Below are 21,786 nucleotides of genomic sequence, written 5' to 3'. Positions count from 1 at the left end.
ATTGGAGAGGGCGCCTCAGAACCAGACAGCCCTGGTTAACTCCGCATTCCAGCGAGCCACCAGGAAATCAGATGAAAAGCCCTCAACATGGGATAAAGCATCCCCTACCACTCTCTGGAAACCATTTGGACCCATTAAGTGACAGGGGCGGACCATCCAAATCGGTCCCACCTCCCTGCAGAGGGGAAGGGTTGCGGAGAAGTCCAGTTGCACCAGGAAGTGATCCGACCATGGCACTTCTTTTGTTTTGCTTTTACTTAATGTCAGATCACCAGCATCCATAGAGGTGAGCACCAGATCTAAGGCATGTCCGTGACTATGAGTTGGGCCAAACTTATTCAGGGACAGCTCCATGGAGGCCATGCTTTCCACGAAGTCCCGAGCAGCCCCTTGTAAGGTCGTGTCGGCATGGATGTTAAAATCCCCTAGGACCACCAAACTAGGTGTCTCCAGGAGAACATCCGCCACGACCTGACCTGAAGCAGCTCGGGCAGGGAATCCTTGGTGCAGCGGGGAGGTCGGTACACCAAAAGGAATCCTGTACTGCCCCTATTGCCCAACTTCCAGAACATGCACTCAGAGAACTGGGTATTTCAGGTAGGACACCTGATGCAAGCTAGTGACTTCCTAAAAATCACTGCATACCCCCCCCTCCCCACCCACATGACCTGGGTTGCTGTGCATAACAGAAACCTGGTGGACAACCAGATGCTAAGACAGGCCCATCTGCTTCATCCAACCAAATCTCTGTTACACATGCCAGGTGAAGTCCTCCATCCACAATCAAGTCAGGGATGGCAGTGGTCTTATGAATCATTGTCCTAGCATTGCACAGCAGCACCTTCAGGTCGTGTGGGTTTCCCTTGTTGAGCACAAATATAACATTGAATCACAATGGTACAAAAAGCAGAGGTTGGAAGCAGAGGCGTAGCATCCAGGGGCGGCATTGCCGTGGAGGCACCCCCTGGGGGCGGGACATCATGACGCCATGACGTCATGACATCATGATGCATGCGTCAGGACCCGCCGAGCGAACGCTGGCTCCTGGGGCTTCCCTGTCTATGCTGCTTTAAAAATCCGGGCATGCGCAGTCCATCTCAGCCGGCGCTGCTGCTCCAGGGGCAACCCGCTAAGCGAGTGCTGGCTCCTGGAGCTCCCCCGTCCGTGCTGTAGCAACACGGGTGGGGGAGCCCCACAAGCCGCCGATCTCGCAGGGCAGCCCCATAGCGGCAGTGACGGGTGGACCCCGGATGGGCCGCAGGGCAGAGTGGCTTCACTCTGCGGCTTTCTCTGGGCCACCGGCGGGGCGGGGCTGGCCCAAGTGTCACCCCTGCCCTCCCCTGGAATATGGGGCAGACCGCCCCCCGCCGCCCGTCTCTATGCCCCTGGTTGGAAGAGACGACAAGGGCCATCCAGTCCAACCCCCTGCCAAGCAGGATACACCATCAAAGCATTCCTGACAGATGGCTGTCAAGCCTCTGCTTAAAGACCTCCAAAGAAGGAGACTCCACCACACTCCTTGGCAGCGAATTCCACTGTCGAACAGCTCTTAATGTCAGGAAGTTATTCCTAATGTTTAGGTGGAATCTTCTTTCTTGCACTTTGAATCCATTGCCCCGTGTCCGCTTCTCTGGAGCAGCAGAAAACAGCCTTTCACCCTCCTCTATGTGACATCCTTTTATATATTTGAACATGGCTATCACATCACCCCTTAACCTTCTCTTCTCTAGGCCAGCTCCCTAAGCCGTTCCTCATAAGGCATCGTTTCCAAGCCTTTGACCATTTTGGTTGCCCTCATCTGAACACGTTCCAGCTTGTCAGTATCCTTCTTGAACTGTGGTGCCCAGAACTGGACACAGTACTCCAGGTGAGGTCTGACCAGAGCAGAATACAATGGTACTATTACTTCCCTCCCCTTCATGGATCACTGCCTTGTCGTGGTGAAGGGGCTTGAATTACTCAGGGAAGCTATGAGCTATGCCGTGCAGGGCCACCCAAGATGGACAGGTCATAGTGGAGAGTTTGGACCAAACGTGATCCACCTGGAGGAGGAACTGGCAACCCACTCCAGTATCCCTGCCAAGAAAACTCCATGGACAAAGACAACAGGCATATAAAAGATATGACGCTGGAAGATGAGCCCCTCAGGTCGGAAGGCGTCCAACATGCTACTGGGGAAGAGCGGAGGACAAGTACAAGTAGATCCAAAGCAGATGAAGCGGCTGGGCCAAAGCCGAAAGGACACTCAGTTGCGGATATGCCTGGAAGCGAAAGGAAAGTCCAATGCTGTAAAGAAAAGTATTGCATAGGAACCTGGAATGTAAGAACCATGAACCTTGGTAAGCTGGATGTGGTCAAAAATGAGATGGCAAGAATAAACATTGACATCCTAGGCATCAGTGAACTAAAATGGACGGGAATGGGCGAATTCAGTTCAGATGACTATCATATCTACTACTGCGGGCAGGAATCCCGTAAAAGAAATGGAGTGGCCCTCATAGTCAACAAAAGAGTGGCGAAAGCTGTACTGGGATGCAATTTCAAAAATGATAGATTGATCTCGATACGAATCCAAGGCAGTCCTTTTAACATCACAGTAATCCAAGTTTATGCACCAACTTCCAGTGCTGAAGAAACTGAAATTGACCAATTCTATGAAGACTTACAACACCTTATAGAAATGACACCAAAGAAGGATGTTCTTCTCATTATAGGGGATTGGAATGCTAAAGTAGGGAGTCAAGAGATAAAAGGAACAACTGGCAAGTTTGGCCTTGGAGTTCAAAATGAAGCAGGGCAAAGGCTAATAGAGTTCTGTCAGGAGAACAAGCTGGTCATCACAAACACTCTTTTCCAACAACACAAGAGACGACTCTACACATGGACTTCACCAGATGGGCGACATCGAAATCAGATTGATTATATTCTCTGCAGCCAAAGATGGAGAAGCTCTATACACTCAGCAAAAACAAGACCTGGAGCTGACTGTGGCTCTGATCATCAGCTTCTTATAGCAAAATTCCAGCTTAAACTGAAGAAAGTAGGAAAAACCACTGGGCCAGTAAGATACAATCTAAATCAAATTCCTTATGAATACACAGTTGAAGTGAAAAACAGGTTTAAGGACTTAGATTTGGTGGATAGAGTGCCTGAAGAACTGTGGATGGAGGCTCGTAACATTATACAGGAGGCAGCAACGAAAACCATCCCAATGAAAAAGAAATGCAAGAAAGCAAAGTGGCTGTCCAATGAGGCCTTAAAAATAGCGGGGGAGAGAAGGCAAGCAAAATGCGAGGGAGATAGTGAAAGATACAGGAAATTGAATGCAGATTTCCAAAGAATAGCAAGGAGAGACAAGAGGGCCTTTCTAAACGAACAATGCAAAGAAATAGAGGAAAATAACAGAATGGGAAAAACCAGAGATCTGTTCAAGAAAATTGGAGATATGAAAGGAACATTTCGTACAAAGATTACCACAATTAAGGACAAAAGTGGAAAGGACCTAACAGAAGCAGAAGACATCAAGAAGAGGTGGCAAGAATACACAGAGGAACTATACCAGAAAGATATAGAGGTCTCATACACCCCAGGTAGTGTGGTTGCTGACCTTGAGCCAGACATCCTGGAGAGTGAAGTCAAATGGGCCTTAGAAAGCCTTGCTAACAACAAGGCCAGTGGAAGTGATGATATTCCAGCTGAACTATTTAAAATCCTAAAAGATGATGCTGTTAAGGTGCTACACTCAATATGCCAACAAGTTTGGAAAACTCAGCAGTGGCCAGAGGATTGGAGAAGATCAGTTTACATCCCAATCCCAAAGAAGGGCAGTGCCAAAGAATGCTCTAACAACCGCACAATTGCACTCATTTCACACGCTAGCAAGGTTATGCTTAAAATTCTACAAGGCAGGCTTAAGCAGTACGTGGACCGAGAACTCCCAGAAGTGCAAGCTGGATTTCGAAGGGGCAGAGGAACCAGAGACCAAATTGCAAACATGCGCTGGATTATGGAGAAAGCTAGAGAGTTCCAGAAAAACATCTACTTCTGCTTCATTGACTACGCAAAAGCATTTGACTGTGTCGACCACAGCAAACTATGGAAAGTTCTTAAAGAAATGGGAGTGCCGGATCACCTCATCTGTCTCCTGAGAAATCTCTATTTGGGACAAGAAGCTACAGTTAGAACTGGATATGGAATAACTGATTGGTTCAAAATTGGGAAAGGAGTACGACAAGGCTGTATATTGTCTCCCTGCTTATTTAACTTATATGCAGATTTCATCATGCGAAAGGCTGGGCTGGATGAATCCCAAACCGGAATTAAGATTGCCGGAAAAAATATCAACAACCTCAGATATGCTGATGATACTACCTTGATGGCAGAAAGTGAGGAGGAATTAAAGAACCTTTTAATGAGGGTGAAAGAAGAGAGCGCAAAATATGGTCTGAAGCTCAACATCAAAAAACTAAGATCATGGCCACTGGTCCCATCACCTCCTGGCAAATAGAAGGGGAAGAAATGGAGGCAGTGAGAGATTTCACTTTCTTGGGTTCCATGATCACTGCAGATGGTGACAGCAGTCACGAAATTAGAAGACGCCTGCTTCTTGGGAGAAAAGCAATGACAAACATAGACAGCATCTTAAAAAGCAGAGACATCACCTTGCCGACAAAGGTCCGTATAGTTAAAGCTATGGTTTTCCCAGTAGTAATGTACGGAAGTGAGAGCTGGACCATCAAGAAGGCTGATCGCCGAAGAATTGATGCTTTTGAATTATGGTGCTGGAGGAGACTCTTGAGAGTCCCATGGACTGCAAGAAGATAAAACCTATCCATTCTTAAAGAAATCAGCCCTGAGTGCTCACTAGAAGGACAGATCCTGAAGTTGAGGCTCCAGTACTTGGGCCACCTTATGAGAAGAGAAGACTCCCTAGAAAAGACCCTGATGTTGGGAAAGATGGAGGGCACAAGGAGAAGGGGACGGCAGAGGATGAGATGGTTGGACAGTGTTCTCAAAGCGACTGGCATGAGTTTGGCCAAACTGCGAGAGGCAGTGAAGGATAGGCGTGCGTGGCGTGGTCTGGTCCATGGGGTCACGAAGAGTCGGACACGACTGAACGACTGAACAACAACAACAACAACAACAACAAGCAGATTCATATTTCTCTTCTTCTTTAATACTTCAGCATGAATTTGATCTGTTCTTGAAGACGAACCATGTCTTGGTACAATATATAGTCGTACATTCTCCTCTTGGCTCTAATAAAAACGTTCCAGTGGTCACATTAACAGTGCAGGAGAGGGTATTTTTGTGATTAATGTGGTGCAACATGATTTTTGTGGTGCAGGTTGTGCCCCGGGCTATGATGTGTGATTTTCCGGTGACTTCTGGGTGGCCCAAAACAAAAAGGGTGAGGATCCATGAGGATCCGTGCTTCAGAACCAGGTTTTGGGGCCGTGGTATCACCACGAAGCGGTGGACCCGTGTTTTTTGTGGTGCAGGCTGTGCCCCTGGCTTTGATGTGTGATTTGCCGGTGAGTTTGATGTGGCGCAGTGCAAAAAGGGTGCAGATTCGTGAGGATCCGCGCTTCAGAACCCCGTTTTTGGGCCGTGGTGTCGCCAGGAAGCGGTGGACCCGTGTTTTTTGTGGTGCAGGCTGTGCCCCTGGCTATGATGTGTGACTTTCCGGTGAGTTTGATGTGGCGCAGTGCAAAAGGGTGCAGATTCGTGAGGATCCGCGCTTCAGAACCCCGTTTTTGGGCCGTGGTGTCGCCAGGAAGCGGTGGACCCGTGTTTTTTGTGGTGCAGGCTGTGCCCCTGGCTATGATGTGTGATTTGCCTGTGAGTTTGATGTGGCGCAGTGCAAAAGGGTGCGGATTCGTGAGGATCCGCGCTTCAGAACCCCGTTTTTGGGCCGTGGTGTCGCCAGGAAGCGGTGGACCCGTGTTTTTTGTGGTGCAGGCTGTGCCCCTGGCTATGATGTGTGACTTTCCGGTGAGTTTGATGTGGCGCAGTGCAAAAGGGTGCAGATTCGTGAGGATCCGCGCTTCAGAACCCCGTTTTTGGGCCGTGGTGTCGCCAGGAAGCGGTGGACCCGTGTTTTTTGTGGTGCAGGCTGTGCCCCTGGCTATGATGTGTGATTTGCCTGTGAGTTTGATGTGGCGCAGTGCCAAAAGGGTGCGGATTCGTGAGGATCCGCTCTTCAGAACCCCGTTTTTGGGCCGTGGTGCGGCCAGGAAGCGGTGGACCCGTGTTTTTTGTGGTGCAGGCTGTGCCCCTGGCTATGATGTGTGACTTGCCGTTGAGTTTGATGTGGCGCAGTGCAAAAGGGTGCGGATTCGTGAGGATCCGCGCTTCAGAACCCTGTTTTTGGGCCGTGGTGTCTCCAGGAAGCGGTGGACCCGTGTTTTTTGTGGTGCAGGCTGTGCCCCTGGCTATGATGTGTGACTTGACGGTGAGTTTGATGTGGCGCAGTGCAAAAAGGGTGAGGATCCGTGAGGATCCGCGCTTCAGAACCATGTTTTTGCGCCATTGCGGCCTCACGGAATAGTGGAAACGTGATTTTTTTGGTGCTGCCTATAGATTCATATTTGGTCTAGAGTATCATGGTGGTTTTGTTTTGTTTCAATATAAAAATCATATGAATTCATGTGGATCCATGCCTCGGATCTATGTTTTTTGTGGTGCAGAACCCTGTTTTTTGGCCGTGGTGTCGCCAGGAAGCGGTGGACCCGTGTTTTTTGTGGTGCAGGCTGTACCCCTTGCTATGATGTGTGATTTGCCGGTGAATTTGGTGTGGCCCAGTGCAAAAAGGGTGAGGATCCGTGAGGATCCACGCTTCAGAACCACGTTTTTGATCCACGGTGTTGCCAGGATGCTGTGGACCCGTGTTTTTGTGGTGCAGGCTGTGCCCCTGGACATTATGTGTGATTTGACGGTGAGTTAGGGGTGGCCCAATGCAAAAAGGGTGCGGATCCGTGAGGATCCATGCTTCAAAACCAAGTTTTTGCGCCCTATTGTCGCGAGGAAGCCATGGATCCCAGATTTTTGTGGTGGAGGCTGTGCCCCTGGACATGATATGTGATTTGACGGTGAGTTTGGGGTGTCCCAATGCAGAAATCATGAGGATCCATGAGGATCCGTGTTTTTTAAACAAGTTTTTGCACCATTGTGGCCCCACAAAACAGTGGATGCATGATTTTTTTGATGCTACATATAGACTGAGATGTGGTCTACAGTATCATGGTGGGTTTTTTTCATTTGAATGAAAAAATCATATGAATTCATGAGGATCCGTCTAGATCCGCCTTTTACCCTGGACCGCATTTGAAAATGGCCCTGGGTGCTTCCATTAATTCATAGCTGATTTTGAACCTTTAAGGCCCTTCACAGTTTGGGACCAGGGTACCTGAAGGTGTTTTAATATTTGTTGGAAGCCACCCAGAGTGGCTGGGGAGACCCAGCCAAATGGGAGGGGTACAAATAAATAATAATAATAATAATAATAATAATAATAATAATAATAATAATAATTGCATTTTATCAAGTTTACCGACTCACATTGCAAGATCTTCTTCTGAGGCCCTTCTCTGAGTGTCCCTACCAGGTGAGGTGTGCGGCTGTTTGGAAATTGTTGGCACTTTTAAGTGGTGGCACCCTGGTTGTGAAATGTTCTCCTCCTAGAAGCTCATCTGATTGCTAATTTGTCATCCTTTCAGTACCAAGTCTTCCCCGCCCCAATCCCTCCAAAATTTGCTATAGTCTCAAAATCCTTCTTTTTCTGCTTTTCAAGGTTTCTGCTGTTTGTTGTTTTGCTCTGACTGTTTTTTAAAAAAACAACCCAACAATTTTAATTCTATGTAGTAACTTGCCCAGAGAACGTTTTGTTATAGGGTGGCCTATAAAGGAAGGAATGAACAGACAAAAAAAATGAACAACAACAAAAAAATCTGGTCCAAAACCCATCAGTGAGATTTCAATAAGGCCTATATTCACGCAGCAAATATTTTTAGCTTCTCTACCCAGCTTTACAAAGGCACTTGGCATGAATGGATAATTTTACTCTCTACCCTTTTGCAAATGAGCACTAGTAGCATGTGAATGTGCATTTTTTTTTATTGTGCCAATGACAGATCAGGCAAGAAATTATGGAGAATTGGGTTCAGAATATTTGCTGTATCTTTCTCATTATCCGCTAACCACTCAGACTGCAATGCATAATATCGATAGGGGATAAAAACTTGTTGGTTAAACCATCAAGATATTACTACCAAATTAGCAGGTTTTCTTAGGAACAAGTACAGCCGTACCTCGGGTTAGTCCGCTTTGGGTTACATTTTTTCGGGTTATGTACTCCCATAACCCGGAAGTGTTTTTCACCCCGTGCATGGTCCATGCATGCACAGAAGCGTTTTGCGCTGTCTGCGCATGCGCAAAGCGCGAAATCATGCTTTCGTGTATGCACGATATCGCCGTTCGGGTTACGTACTTTTCGGGTTACGAACAGCACCCCGGAACCAATTAAGTATGTAACCCAGGGTACCACTGTAAATAGAAGGATGTCACTAAGTGTTCTGGAAATATCTTGCTGGATGTGAATGATATCTAAAGAAAATCCAGTTCTTCTATCAGCCAAATCAATGGAACATTTCTCAGAGCAACAGGGCTAAATTGTTTTTTTTAAAAATCTTATTTTAAAGTATGTTGCTAATTCTTTTATCTAAAATTTACCCAGAACAACTACGTTTCTTGAAAGTTAATTGGATATATAAATGCAATAAAATCACAAAGGAAACGGTTTTATGAGCAGATGGAAATTCCTTGGAAATCTGGTGTGCATATTTCCAGTGACCAATTTGTAAAGCATTCATTCTTTCTAATCCCACAGATTTGGTTTAAGTTAAAAATTAATTTGTGCACACTCAAGTTGAAATGTTTTGATTTAATCCCCCACCCATCCTAGTTAGAGGCTATTGAAAACCTATTGCCATATAAAAACAGGTGGAAGGGTGGGATGGTAGAATAAAAGACTCCATGCCGACAACAAATCGTAACAACAAGGCCATGGAGGCTTAACATTTGGCTATGGGCTTTGGTTTTACAAGCTGCACAATAGTGGATCTCACAGGCCAAGTTATTCAAAGATTAATCAAAATACTTATTCTTGGCAGGCTGAGGAAGCCTTATTTTTCAGATTTAATTAGGACATGGACTGAAAGGTTAGGAGCACCAGATTTGGCTTTCAAAAAACCAAGTTGGCTTTTAAGGACAACTGATGCACAATGTCACCGCTAGCCTTGGGCTCCCTTGCTATGTCCCCTCTTCTCTTTCATGCCCAAAAGTTTCTCACTATGCTGAGTTCCTCTTGACATATAATCTCAGGGATCAGTGGTTTAAACTATGATATGAAAACAAGCCAGAATATGAAATCATGGTTTCGCCTTGGCTTGTTCTCACTAAACACAGGCTCCAACTGCATGATACATTTAAAGCACTACAGTGGTACCCCATGTTACACACACAATCCATTCCGGATCGCGCTATGTAACATGGGAGTGCTTAACACGAATGCCCCCCCCCAACCCGGAAGTTCGCACGTTTTTCCACTTCTGCGCATGCGTGAAGTGCGCAGAATGCATGTTTCGCGCGCTCCAGGGAGGACTTCTGGGTCGTGGAGGTCCATAAGTCGAACGTACGCAACACGGAGCGTACGGAACTTGAGGTATGACTGTATCATGTAATTTTCAACAGCCATGGCTTCCATCAGATAATCCTGGGGACTGCAGTTTCTTAAGAGTCCTGAGAATTATTAGGAAACCTCTATCCCTCACATTGAGCTACAGTTCTCAACCCCTGTTCCCAAGGAACTCTGAGAACAGTGTGTGTGTGTGTGTGTGTGTGTGTGTGTGAGAGAGAGAGAGTGAGTGAGTCCTAACAACTCTCAGTACACTTAACAAACTACAGTTCCCAGGATTCTTTGGGGGAAGCCATGACTGTTAAAATTCATATAATGAGGGGGAATAGTGGTTAGTTTACAAATTAAAAGTTGAAGCTTTCAATCTCCTTGCAGTTTAAAAAGAAGAGGAAAGCTGGAGAGAGAGCATAGAAGCCTTTGACCATGGATTCTCATTTTGAATGAGTCCTTCAAATGTTATATAACTCTTCGAGTGCTTTGATTCAAGGCAACCACAAACATTTTTATCACTTTTCTCCTCTTTTGCAAGGGGGAAGAGGAGCAAAGTAAAGAAGTTCCACTCTATACAAATTCCAGTGAGCAAACCCAATATAGCAGCTGCTACCCATTTAATCTGAAAGAACCTATCAAAAAGAGCAATTTACTAAGCACCTGTGACCAGTGATGACTCTCTATTGTTGCTGAATTCTCAGAATCTACTCTGCTCTTCAGAAGCGTATCAGTATTGTGTGCCCAACTTAGCTTGGAATGCTGACAATGTTGCATTTCTTCCCCCTTGAATTCCACAATTAATATTTACTCCATGAATTGAACTATTGAGGCAATATCCTTACTTGTGACCTTGGAATCTATACAACCATCAGCAAAAACTATTGGGTGGCTATTGTCCCCCCAAAAAATCAAGCCAGAATTGGCATCTAAAGTAAATATGGATATAAGACAAAACAGAACTGGTGATTGAGTCATACTTAACATTGGTTCAAGGCACTGTGACAAAAATAAGCTTCTGTTTTGCTAGTGATAGTCCTCGTGTCAATTGTCTACAAGAGCCTCCCTTTTTGTAGAGCATTTATATACAGTTAGATAACAGCAATTCCCACCCACCCACCCACCTCTGGATCAAAGCTGTGACTGTGTGATTGTGAATTCAGAATAAGTCAATTAGACTTGCTTGCAGACATTAAAATTGGTAGAATTCTATAACACATGGATAGGAATGCTTTGCATTTAAATGTGAACCTGTCTAATTCATACTTCCGGAAACAATACAGAAACTGAACCACAGTTATCCTTTGAAATTTACATGTCTCTGAATTTTATGATGCAGTTCTCCATCCAGAAAACAAGTACAAAATATGTACACTGGGGAAAGTGCAAACAAAAATGCATGCATTAGTGAAAGAGCATGTAAAACTGCATTGTTTGCAAAACTGCAAAGTGGTGTGCATATTGAAAAAGTGTGTGCATTGTATATTAAAATAGGTATGAATTTTCATGCAGGCTAATGAAAAAAATTCAGAAACTGATGTGGAAATGGACTGAATTTAAGATTGGAAAAATGAGAAACTGAGAGAAAATGACCGTTGAAAGATAGAAGAAAACTTCACTTTTTTGACCCTATGCCATTCTGAAAAACTTCTTCTTATCACTATTCTACAATCTAGTGTTGATGTAATGTCCTATGTTTTTGAGAACAATGCATTATTGAAAAATCTTCAGGCTAATGTAATAGATTTGCTTATTTACAGGAAAAAGGGGGGGAATAAAGACAAATGAAGCTTACGTTTCTATTGGTTGTCCTGCAGGTATATGCTTTACTTCAAACCCAGCTTGCTTCAGCACATCAATGACAGTATTGTTGCCCAAGAAGTGACCTAAAAGTGGACAAATAGAAAAGTCATTCAGAAACCTGATGAAAAACTTTTTATTTATTGCTGGACCTGTATCACACTATATTCAAGAAGTTCTGGGTAGATAACAAAGTCAACAGATTAGCTAAAGAACAATTCAGTAGCATGATTCCACACCAGAATTTCATTGTTCTGGGACTTTGCCCAGGTTTGTGCATTTAAAAGTCCCTGAATGCAGAGCATTCCTACTGCTGCAGCTACAGTGGCGGAAGTAAAGGATAAACTAGATTGCTCACTCATGACACTGAATCCTCTAGAAGCTGTGCTTACAGTTTCTATCCCTCAGCAATGGCAAAGGATAAGTTCCAGGCCAATTTCATGTGGGAACATTGTGAAACATACAAACTAAGATCAAACCTGCAATTATAATTGCAGTGTAAGTGAAGGCAAGTAAGGAAAATGCTACTTTTCTTCTTTTTCAGGAGACACTACAATCATATACACCCACCTAAGTTATAATACAGACACAGGCAGATACTTTCCTCTGTCCTAGTGATCTATACTGGCAACAATTGCTCTGTTATTTGTTGACAAATCAACCATCATGTCCATCATGCTTCAGCATTTGCCTTATCTGCCTGGATTGATTGAAACTATAGATCAGAGGAGTAAGCTAATGTCATCTCACCCAAATTTGACAACACAGTCCAACACTTTTCCTGGAAAAGAACACACCCTGTGAAGATCCAGATTAATTCATTCCTCTGAGAAGCCCAGGCTCCTCAGTGAGCCACAGGAATTCTCTAGTGTGCAACACTTGTCTTTGTTCTGTTTGTTCATTTATATGAGAGCTGTATTTTGTTTCAGTAATTAGCAGCAAAAATAACCAACCTGGTGAACAGGATGTTGTGCAAACACAGACGCTGGCATAGGAAGGACGGGGCGTAGGGGGCGGGGCACCCCAGCAGCGGGATCCCGATAGGGTTCCTTCTCGGCACGGCACGCCCCAGAACGCATGCCACGCCCCTGCAGGTGGTGCACCCTGCCCACAGAACATGCGCCAGCCCTGCCCCTGCCTGCTTCCCACCCCCAGTGCTGGAGCATGAAGCTCCACCACTGTACACAGAATCAAAGAGGGAAGAGCAATTCTTGACTACTCAGTTCCAAGACACAAGGTAAAAAGAGATGCCCACCCAACTGTAATTTTTACTCAGTAAAAAATAAAAATAAAAGTAAATGTGGCATAACAGCTTAATGAAGATATACAACACTTGCAGTTGCCCAACAGTGAGATAAAATGGGTTCAAAACTCAGCAACAAAATACAATGTGTGATGAAAAACAGAATTAAAAGTATCTAAATGGCCTGCTACAAATAAACACTTTTAGCTGCCAAATGCATTTCAATCATATGGTTGTCTTCAGTGGCACATACTGAAAAGTAAATTAACAGCTTCAAAGTGGATCGAGTACATATTATCTCGGGCTTGTTTATAATAGGGAGTGTAATCTTGAAAAAGCAAAAAACAAATATGTAGTGTTATGTTATATTTGTATCTTACTTGCACCACTCCTTTTTGAAAGCTATGTATATGCAGCTTCCTTAACAGACCAGAATGATGGAAACCAAAATGCATTCCCTTTCACGAGTGGGGAATGTGCCTGGATGTGCATTGTGATGCAGTGCACACCTGAGCATGGCTTGGTAAGGTGGCTGGGCACCAGGGCTCACAGTCAGACTCCTGATATCAGGATGCAGGTATTCAGCTTGGAGAACAACACAGGCAGCAAGCTATTTCACACATTAAGCAGTAAGGAAATGTATTCTCTAATCAGTTGAGTAACATGCGCTGGGGTGGGAGTTATGAGAGCATGGGGGAAGGAATGAGGCTTAAAGCTCTTCTGGTTGGAGTTTACAGCTCCGCAGTGGGAAAAAGTGGGGAGATGTTGGTTCAGAGGCCTAGCTGGCTGGATTAGGCCAGCAGGTCTGAGGTTCCCCATCTCTGGAGTACAGCAAAGGGATTTGCGTGCCACCGCCTGCTTTTGCATGTGGCTCTTCTTTGCTGGCTCAGGATGAGCCTGGAAATTACTCAATATTCAATGGTAATTTGGATGCCAAGCTCTTCAATGATTCCTCCCCTGTTTATTCCTGTTTATAATTCAGAGAAAGCATGATAATCAGTATCAGTTGTAAGGGTGATATGCATGTAGAAATTTTAGTACTGTTTGCAAGAGCCATAAAGCGGTACTTTCTAGCCAAAACACACTTTTTAGAACACTTAAAAAATACCATATGAAATGAATCTCAAAACAAAAACAGACAATAAACCCCAATTAAAATTGCATTTGCAGGTTCCAACTTGATCCAGCATTCCACCCACTGCTTTAGAGAATTGTTTGATTCTGGTTTACTAACTGGCTCATAACTAAAGCAAAGACCAGGGTCCCGAAAATGTGTTACATGACCTCAGAGATTTGAATGCTAGGACCCTGGTGAGTCATTAAGTCGGCTCTATTGTAAGCATCCAAGAACTGTGGTTAAAATGCAAAGCATGAAGAAACAATGGGCTTGAGTCCTGCAACTTCACAATTACAGAGACTTTCCAAAAATACTAGCCCAGATTGTGGTCAGCTCCAAGGAAATGCTGCCAGTACTGCTTGCATATACAGATTATTGAAGCAACAGATATCCAAAATTGACACAAATCCTTGCGAGGAAAATCACATTGTTAGCAGCTATCTTGAAAACATTTAGCATACAATCACCACACCAGCTTCAATATGGTTTACCTCAGTGGTCTGAAGAGTATGGGCTCTCTCCCATCTCTCTCATGGTCCAATGCTAAGCGAATTTAAGAGGTTTTTGGCTCTACAGATCTCAATTTGGACATCACATAGGTAGTTCTGTTCCATCTGCTGTTAGTAAAAGGCTGAAACAGACACTGCATAGATAAACTTACAATACAGCAACCTTTTGGTCTTCCCACAGACTTTCTGTTTGCTAATCAGCATTCCTTTGTTAATGGTCCAGGCTCTCCTGGTTTCAGTATGGCAGACAGCACCCTCTTTGCTATAAACAGAGCCAGCACAGCTTTATAGATATTATACAGTATTTGTCCCTTTCTTCCATTTTGGAAGCCATGATAAGTGCTAAGAAGGCCAGGCTGAAATCCAGAAGTTCTCTCTCTCTCTGCTCCCACCCCCAAATTTAAATATTCTGCTGAATTAGGAGATAAAGTAGTTGCAGCTATTCCTGTTTTCCCCATCTGGTCCTGTAATCTGCTCCATTCCTTACCTGCTATAACAAGCTGGACTCAAGGTGTACCATAGATTGCAGGTGTGTTTGTATTATGTGTGTGAGAAAGAGACAGATGCAGGAGGGGAAAGCGATAGGTGTCTTGTCTTCTGAGTCCACAGCAACATAAAGATAAAAGTTGGAATCTCTGTGTTGCAGCTTGGCAAATCTAAAAAGGACAAGGGCTTCCTTACCCAACTCTGAAGTGCTAATGGCCTCATTCTCCTCCTGGAGATAACCAGCGGCAGAAGAAGCTGCTTGGGTGCCTGGGGCGGCATGCCGAGCCACCCATAGGGGCCTCCATAGTATGCCTGCCTCCTCCCACTCAGCCGCCCTACAGTTGGGGGGGGGGGAGGCAGCGGGCAGACCGTCAGGCAGCACAAAGACTTTGTGCGCCCAAGCCACTGCGTCTCTCCCAGAAGAGATGTGTGGCTCGGGCGTCCTGCAGGCCCCGCGGAGATTGCCACCCGACATTTTTTCACCCCTCCCCCTCAGTGGTGACACCCAGGGCGACCTGCACCCACCGCACCCCCTGGAGATAACATATTTGCATCCAGGCTGCAGGAAGAAGCTCATGTGAAGGGATTTCTGTAATAAAATATGGCCTGTAAATATAAAACTAGCACACCAGGGAGAAGGTTGGGCTAGAGTCCTTAACATTTATGGTTTTTCTGTGTGCAGAGATGATTATGTCTGGAAGATATTCCACTATATGAACCTCACACTGGCAGCAGTAAGCCATATGACCCAGACACAGACTGGTGGAAAGCACCAGTGAGAACTAGGCCTCAGATATCCCTTATCTCTTATCTCCAGTAGGAAGTTTCCACATGCATTCTGAGATGCTGTTCACCATTTTACAGGTATGTTCAAGTGTCAGTAAACATTCCTTGCATTCAAAGCCACCATAAAAAATGGTTCAAACCCTGGCATCTCCAGGTAGCCCTGGAGAGCCACTGCTAGCCCGAGTAGACCAGGGCTATCCTCCAAATGTTGCTGGACTACAATTCCCATAATCTCTGATCAGTGGCCATACTGGGAATTGATTTAGCAACACCATGTTGAGTCTAGTCAGAAGGGCACATCCTGTTCCGCCACCTGAAACGAACTGAGAATGTGCTGCTATGCCACCAACTTTCCTTATGTGGGTTATGTGGCAGTGCCCACAAAGCGGAGACACCCAGAACTGGTTCCAGCAAGATCTCATGAGCTTTGGTGAGCTCTAGTGAGATTTTGGTGAGATCTTGCTGCTGCTGGCACCACTTCTCTGCTGGTTGTTGGGTGGACCAGGTGACCACAGGGGCATCGCTTCTTGGGCTACTCCATCCTGCTTTGTGGGTGGGCCAACCATGGCTCTACTGTAGGCAATACTGAACTAGATGAACAAATGATCTGGCTCAGTGTAAGGCAACTTCCCATGTTCCTAAATGGGTCACAATTGTATACCCAATTGTTTGATCATCAACAAACAATGGTTAGATTTTCCCAGCTACACATGTAAGAATGTTTGTTTGTTTGTTTGTTTGTTTGTTTGTTTTTTAAAAGGGTGATTGCTTTTGTAAGATGACTCATTTAATAAAAATGTCGATTTCTGCTCCCAAAAATGAAAGTCTTAAGTTTTATTCTTGAAATATTTCTACTGAGGTAGACAACTGTTGCTGGTCTCGATTCTGTGTTGATTTGCTACATTTGTCCTGGACAAAATCCTTACAGCATTATTCTAATTTATTGTGACAGCTGGTGAAAGCTGGGTCAGATGAGGGCAGGATATCTATTTGATTGGGGAATACCTAGCACACATGCAACAGGGAAGGGGGGAGCCTCATACGGGATTGCATTTAATTCTATCCATAGGCATGTAATGAATACTATCAAGTTTAAATGGTTCCAGTGCTGTTGATGAAACAAAAGGGGTCAAATATAACACTGTGTTATAGAAACTACAGGAAATAAGATATTTTTCAGCTCAATGAAATGAAGTTTTGTCATTCACAAGAAAGCCTGAGAATTTGTTGTATCAAGTCGTAAGTAACCTGGCTGGTTAGAAGAAGCTTTAGAGGAGGACAGTGCATGCGTGTGACATCATGCACATGCAATGCGCACGGCACGTGCACATTGTCACATGCATGCAACATGCACTGCACGTGTCATGTCACATTGTCAGGAGGAGAGCAAGCATGGAGCCCAGTGTGGCGCAGCTTCAGTGGCTCACGGCTCCTCCTCTCTCATGCTCAGGCGGAGCCCTCATTGCGCTCAGCTCTGTGCTCAGCATCCTCCACCCCCTCATCTTTGAGGCACTTCACCAACAGATATTGAAGGGGCCAAGACACCTTGGCCCTCTAGAACTGCTGCGCCTGGGTGAGGATAATGCTCAATCAGATTTTTACAAGCTTTGCTTTTTTAATGTGGCACTTGGTGTCAGCAGAGCCTGGGGAAAGGGCTTCCAAAACTCATGGTTAGCTTGAAACATACCGCAACCTCTTTATTATTATTATTATTATTATTATTATTATTATTATTATTATTACTGCCAAACTTCAAAAGACAATTCAGATTTTTTTAAGGAGGTGGAGCTGTGTGTGCTGGAGTTACTATAGATTTCAACATTGATTTTCAGCAAAATTGTTGACATTTACACCTCAATCCCAACCAATATTTTCTTGTGTTTAAAAATGCATAAGCTGTTTTGATCAGTTCCAGTTTGATGTAGAGAGTACACTGTACCACACATACAATTTGCTATCAGTTGGCAGAGGACAAGAGGAAAAGGTGGCCCTTAGCAGTGTAGAAAGATGACAACTGTCTTTGTGACAGTGACTGTGGATTGGAAATCTGGAAGCAGGTCCAAGTACCTTACTCTCTGTTGCCACTAAAGAAGTTCAGGTGAGGTTGAAACTTCTGGTTTGATCTTTGACTACTTCATAATGGATCAGTCTGCCTGGGATTTGCCTCCCTGTTCTGAGGACTTTCATAGTTTTCAGGAACCCTGCCTTGCCTGGAGGTCTGTTGAGCCCTGTGGCCTGGCTATTGAACTGCTGGGTCATTGCCTCCTGACAGCCAGCTACCAGCTCTGACAATGGCAATTACCGGTAGTATGTCATGTCTGTTTCTCATTTGCATGCCATTGCACAAGCCTCACAGGAGAATGCAGGATCAAAGCTGAGCTCATATCTTCCGGCATAAAAAAGAAAAAAGAAATTTTGAGGAGGTGGGGACTTAACAGTGAAAAAGGCTGAGATCTATGCAATTATTTATTTTATTGTTTACTATCTCATCCAGTGCTTTTTTCGGGGGGGGGGGAATGCAGGGGTACACATACCCCTAAAAATTTTGTGAATCTAAGTTTGGCCTCATTGAGGGGCAGCATTTCAATCTGAGTAGGAAAATGATAGTACCCCCTAAACATTTTTTTAAAAGAAAAAAAGCACTGCACAATACACCCTGCAACTCTGAATTTTTATCTGCACAATATATGATTCTATTTTGCATTGCAAGCCCCAGTTGAAGACCACTGCCTGGCTTTTAAAAATTACGCCTGGCTTAAAAACATCACTTTCTACAAAACATAATAAGCTGAGGTTGCTAATTATTTTTGGTGTTTATGTACTGTCTGTTCTGAACTGTATCTTGTTTATGCTTGTTTTGGACAGATTCATGGAGGATAAGGCAATAATGCTTCTGAATACCAGTGGCTGGAAACCACAGGGTGGGGGGGGAAGAGTGTTCTCATGCTCAGGCCCTGTTTGCTGGCTTACCGTAAGCATCTGGGTCAGCCACTTTGAGGACAAGATGCTGGGCTAGATGAGCCTTTGGTCCAATCCAACAGGCTCAGGCTCATCTTATGCTCGCACCTTTATTTTATAATCATGACCAAAAAAGTAAAAAAGAATAATATTTTTTTAACGATTAAGTAATTTATGTATTTAATGAAATACATAAATAAAATATAACATAATGGCCATCTTTCAAAAGCTGACCCTTGAAAACAAAGCTCAGCACAATGCCAGAAGATCTGCAATAAAATCATAGATTGACAAGCTATTATAAAGACCAAGCAATGGCAGAGCCCAACAGTCTCAGTTCCAGAATTGAGCTCACTGGATCAGAATGAAACTGAAGGCTGACAGAACAAGAAATGTAGATGATCCCAGCAAGCACAACTGATACTGATAATCTTTATTAAGGGGGCTGAAAAGCAATCCCAGTATGTTGGATATAAGCTGGAAAATGTGATACTCTGTAATAGAAAGAATCAAAACCCAGTTAACATGATTGCCAGAGGTGGTCTGGGGCTAGTAACTTGAAGAGATTCTCATCTGTCTTAAATGGCAAAAGGATCTCTTTGGTGTGTCTCAAGAGTATTCTTCAAAGAGCACAAGTGGCAGAATGGCAACAGATATCCAGTAGTAGAGAACAAGGTAACGAGAACGCTGATACACTGTATACCAAAACAAGTCTATATACCTGTTTAGACATGGTTTGTGAACCTGGTGGTGTACTGAGGTAATTTTAACTGGATCTTATGGGTGGCTGGTGGTGCTGGCTCTTTAGATGGTAGTGTGTAATATTTCACTTCAAAAATTGTAAGCCATTCTGCTACTTTTCTCCCCCCCCCTTTTTCCTTTTCCTTTTTTTTTTTTAATTAAAGATTTTCTACTTTTGAGGTTCCTCCTGCTTCTGTTTTTTTCTGTCAAATGGGCTCTGAACATGTGCCCCAAAGTCCTGCTCTGACAGCAATGCTGTGTGCATCCAACATCTAAAGGTTTTCTCAGCAGTTCAGTCTTCCAGTGCTACAAAGTTTGTCAAACCCTGGCACATTCAATCTCGTTGAACCTCTTTGAGAAAGGTTAACTTTGCCACAATTTTACAGTCTGAAAGGGCTCAGCTTTTGTGGCTAACGATAGAAAATGGTTTAACAATTGGATTCAATAGATTAGGTCTTCTCTATTCACATGGGATCACACAAATATTATCTTGTTTGTGTGACAGGGGCAAGAAGATGGTTTTGAAGAAATGTTTTGTGCTATTATCCAGCTCTGGAGATGCTCTCCATGTTTCTTAGCTTGCTTGCTGCACAGCATTCACAGTAATGGGGAATTAGAGGGGTAAAATGATACAAAAGAGAAATGGATTAATTCCTTCACAAAGGCCTCCATCAACGGTCCCTTTGATGATGTATAAAGGGTGGGGGGCACTCACCCTTACTAGGCCATTAGCTGACACACTGCAGAGACCCAAACTATTTCCATGCACACTCCAAACAGAGCTATTTTCCTCCACAATTAGTCATTGAAATGGCCAACGTAAACAGGGTCAGGAGTTCTCTGAATCTTTACATTCCCTGCAAAACAAATCAGACATTTGCAGCCTTTTAGCCTCTTTAATTTGAGGCAGCCTCTGTCCCTATTTTCCTCCGTCACCAGCTCCGGCATAATTGGCACAACTGCAGTGTTTATTGCAGCCCAGCTTAAGCAATTGGATAGAAGACAAAAAAGCAAGTTCTGTATATTCACTACTGTAGAAAATATTTACTGGTTACTTTGCTCCCTTCTTCAAACTGTATATTTTTGAGACAGGTCAACTGTAACATTGGCAGCAGCTGAGGCATCCACATGACCAAGAGGCGCCACGGTATTACTGTATATTTTTCTAACCTCACTGTTAAGTCCTTTTATTCTATATTAACTTTCATCAAGGAAATGGAATGGCCCAAGCCCAATGCAATTTTCACACGTTGCTTCAGGATCTCCTTTCATAGATATGGTATTTGAACTTGCTGCCAGATGGTGGTGTGTTGTTGGTTTTTTTAAAAAAAATTGATGGGGTGGTACAGTGACCTGTGTGCTGAATAGGGTTGGGACCTTGAATGACCAAACAATAACTATCATTATGCATTACTTTGTGTAAAGGTAAAGGTAAAGGGGCGCCTGACTGTTAGGTCCAGTCGCGGACGACTCTGAGGTGCGCCGCTCAACTTGCTTTACTGGCCAAGGGAACCGGCGTACAGCTTCCGGGTCATGTGGCCAGCATGACTAAGCTGCTTCTGGCGAACCAGAGTAGCGCATGGAAATGCTATTTACCTTCCTGCCGGAGCAGTACCTATTTATCTACTTGCACTTTGACGTGCTTTCAAACTGCTAGGTGGGCAGAAGCTGGGACTTAGCAACAGGGGCTCACTCTGTCACGGGGATTCGAACCGCCGACCTTCTGATCGGCAAGCCCTAGGCTCTGTGGATTAGACCACAACACCACCCACGTCCCGCATTACTTTGTGTAACGATAGAGTTAAGAACATAACACTTTTGTTGCAATTAAGCTCACGTCATTGGATGGCAATCAGCAAGTCACGGGACACGATCGAGAAAGTGTGGGAAAGTGTGCCACGAATAGCCTTGTGAAATATTTTAAGGTGAATAACCTTTTACATCTGCTTTAAAAGATGTGTTGGCTATACATTCTAGCTTTCTTGCAATGCAGATAGCTAGTCCAGCAGGATACAAGCTGGATCACCAATGTACATATTTATTTCTGCATATGCAGCACTGTGTGGAATAGAAAGGGAGACACATCAACACTACTGCCCTGCTGGATTTTGTTGTGTCTTCTCCCTTTGTCTACATTATACCTGTGTGCAGCCTCAGAATGGCATGTCAACAACAATGGCATCTGCAGTAATTTTAATGTTTTTAACAATGCTTTCATATTTCTGTACACCCTCTGATATATTATGAGAGAGTAGCATATAAATATTTCATTCAATAAACAATTGGGTCGTATTTGCATGGTGACATCTCCATTTGGAGAGGAGCGCCATCATGTAGGACAGACCGATTAAGTCCACACATGTCCACATTCAAGTGGACTGAATGTTCTGATATCTCCTGTCCAGAATGTATTAACAGTGCGTAGGGTTATTGCAACCATTCTAACCTAGGCAGAGAATAGTGA

The 21,786-nt window shown here is 44.2% G+C and overlaps 1 protein-coding gene across 1 annotated transcript in view; it reads right to left on the bottom strand.

Annotated features, from left to right (window-relative positions):
- TRABD2B (TraB domain containing 2B) overlaps positions 1-21,786 on the bottom strand; it is a 265,751-nt gene that overhangs the window by 17,945 nt on the left and 226,020 nt on the right. The window contains exon 6 of the mRNA XM_033152192.1: positions 11,478-11,568. Coding sequence (XP_033008083.1) covers positions 11,478-11,568 — 91 coding nt within the window. The remainder of the gene's footprint in view (positions 1-11,477; positions 11,569-21,786) is intronic.

Source organism: Lacerta agilis, chromosome 6 (assembly GCF_009819535.1).
Source record: "Lacerta agilis isolate rLacAgi1 chromosome 6, rLacAgi1.pri, whole genome shotgun sequence".
NCBI lineage: Eukaryota > Metazoa > Chordata > Lepidosauria > Squamata > Lacertidae > Lacerta > Lacerta agilis.
The sequence above is the reverse complement of the archived record's forward strand: the minus strand, read 5'-3'. Positions and strand labels throughout refer to the sequence as shown.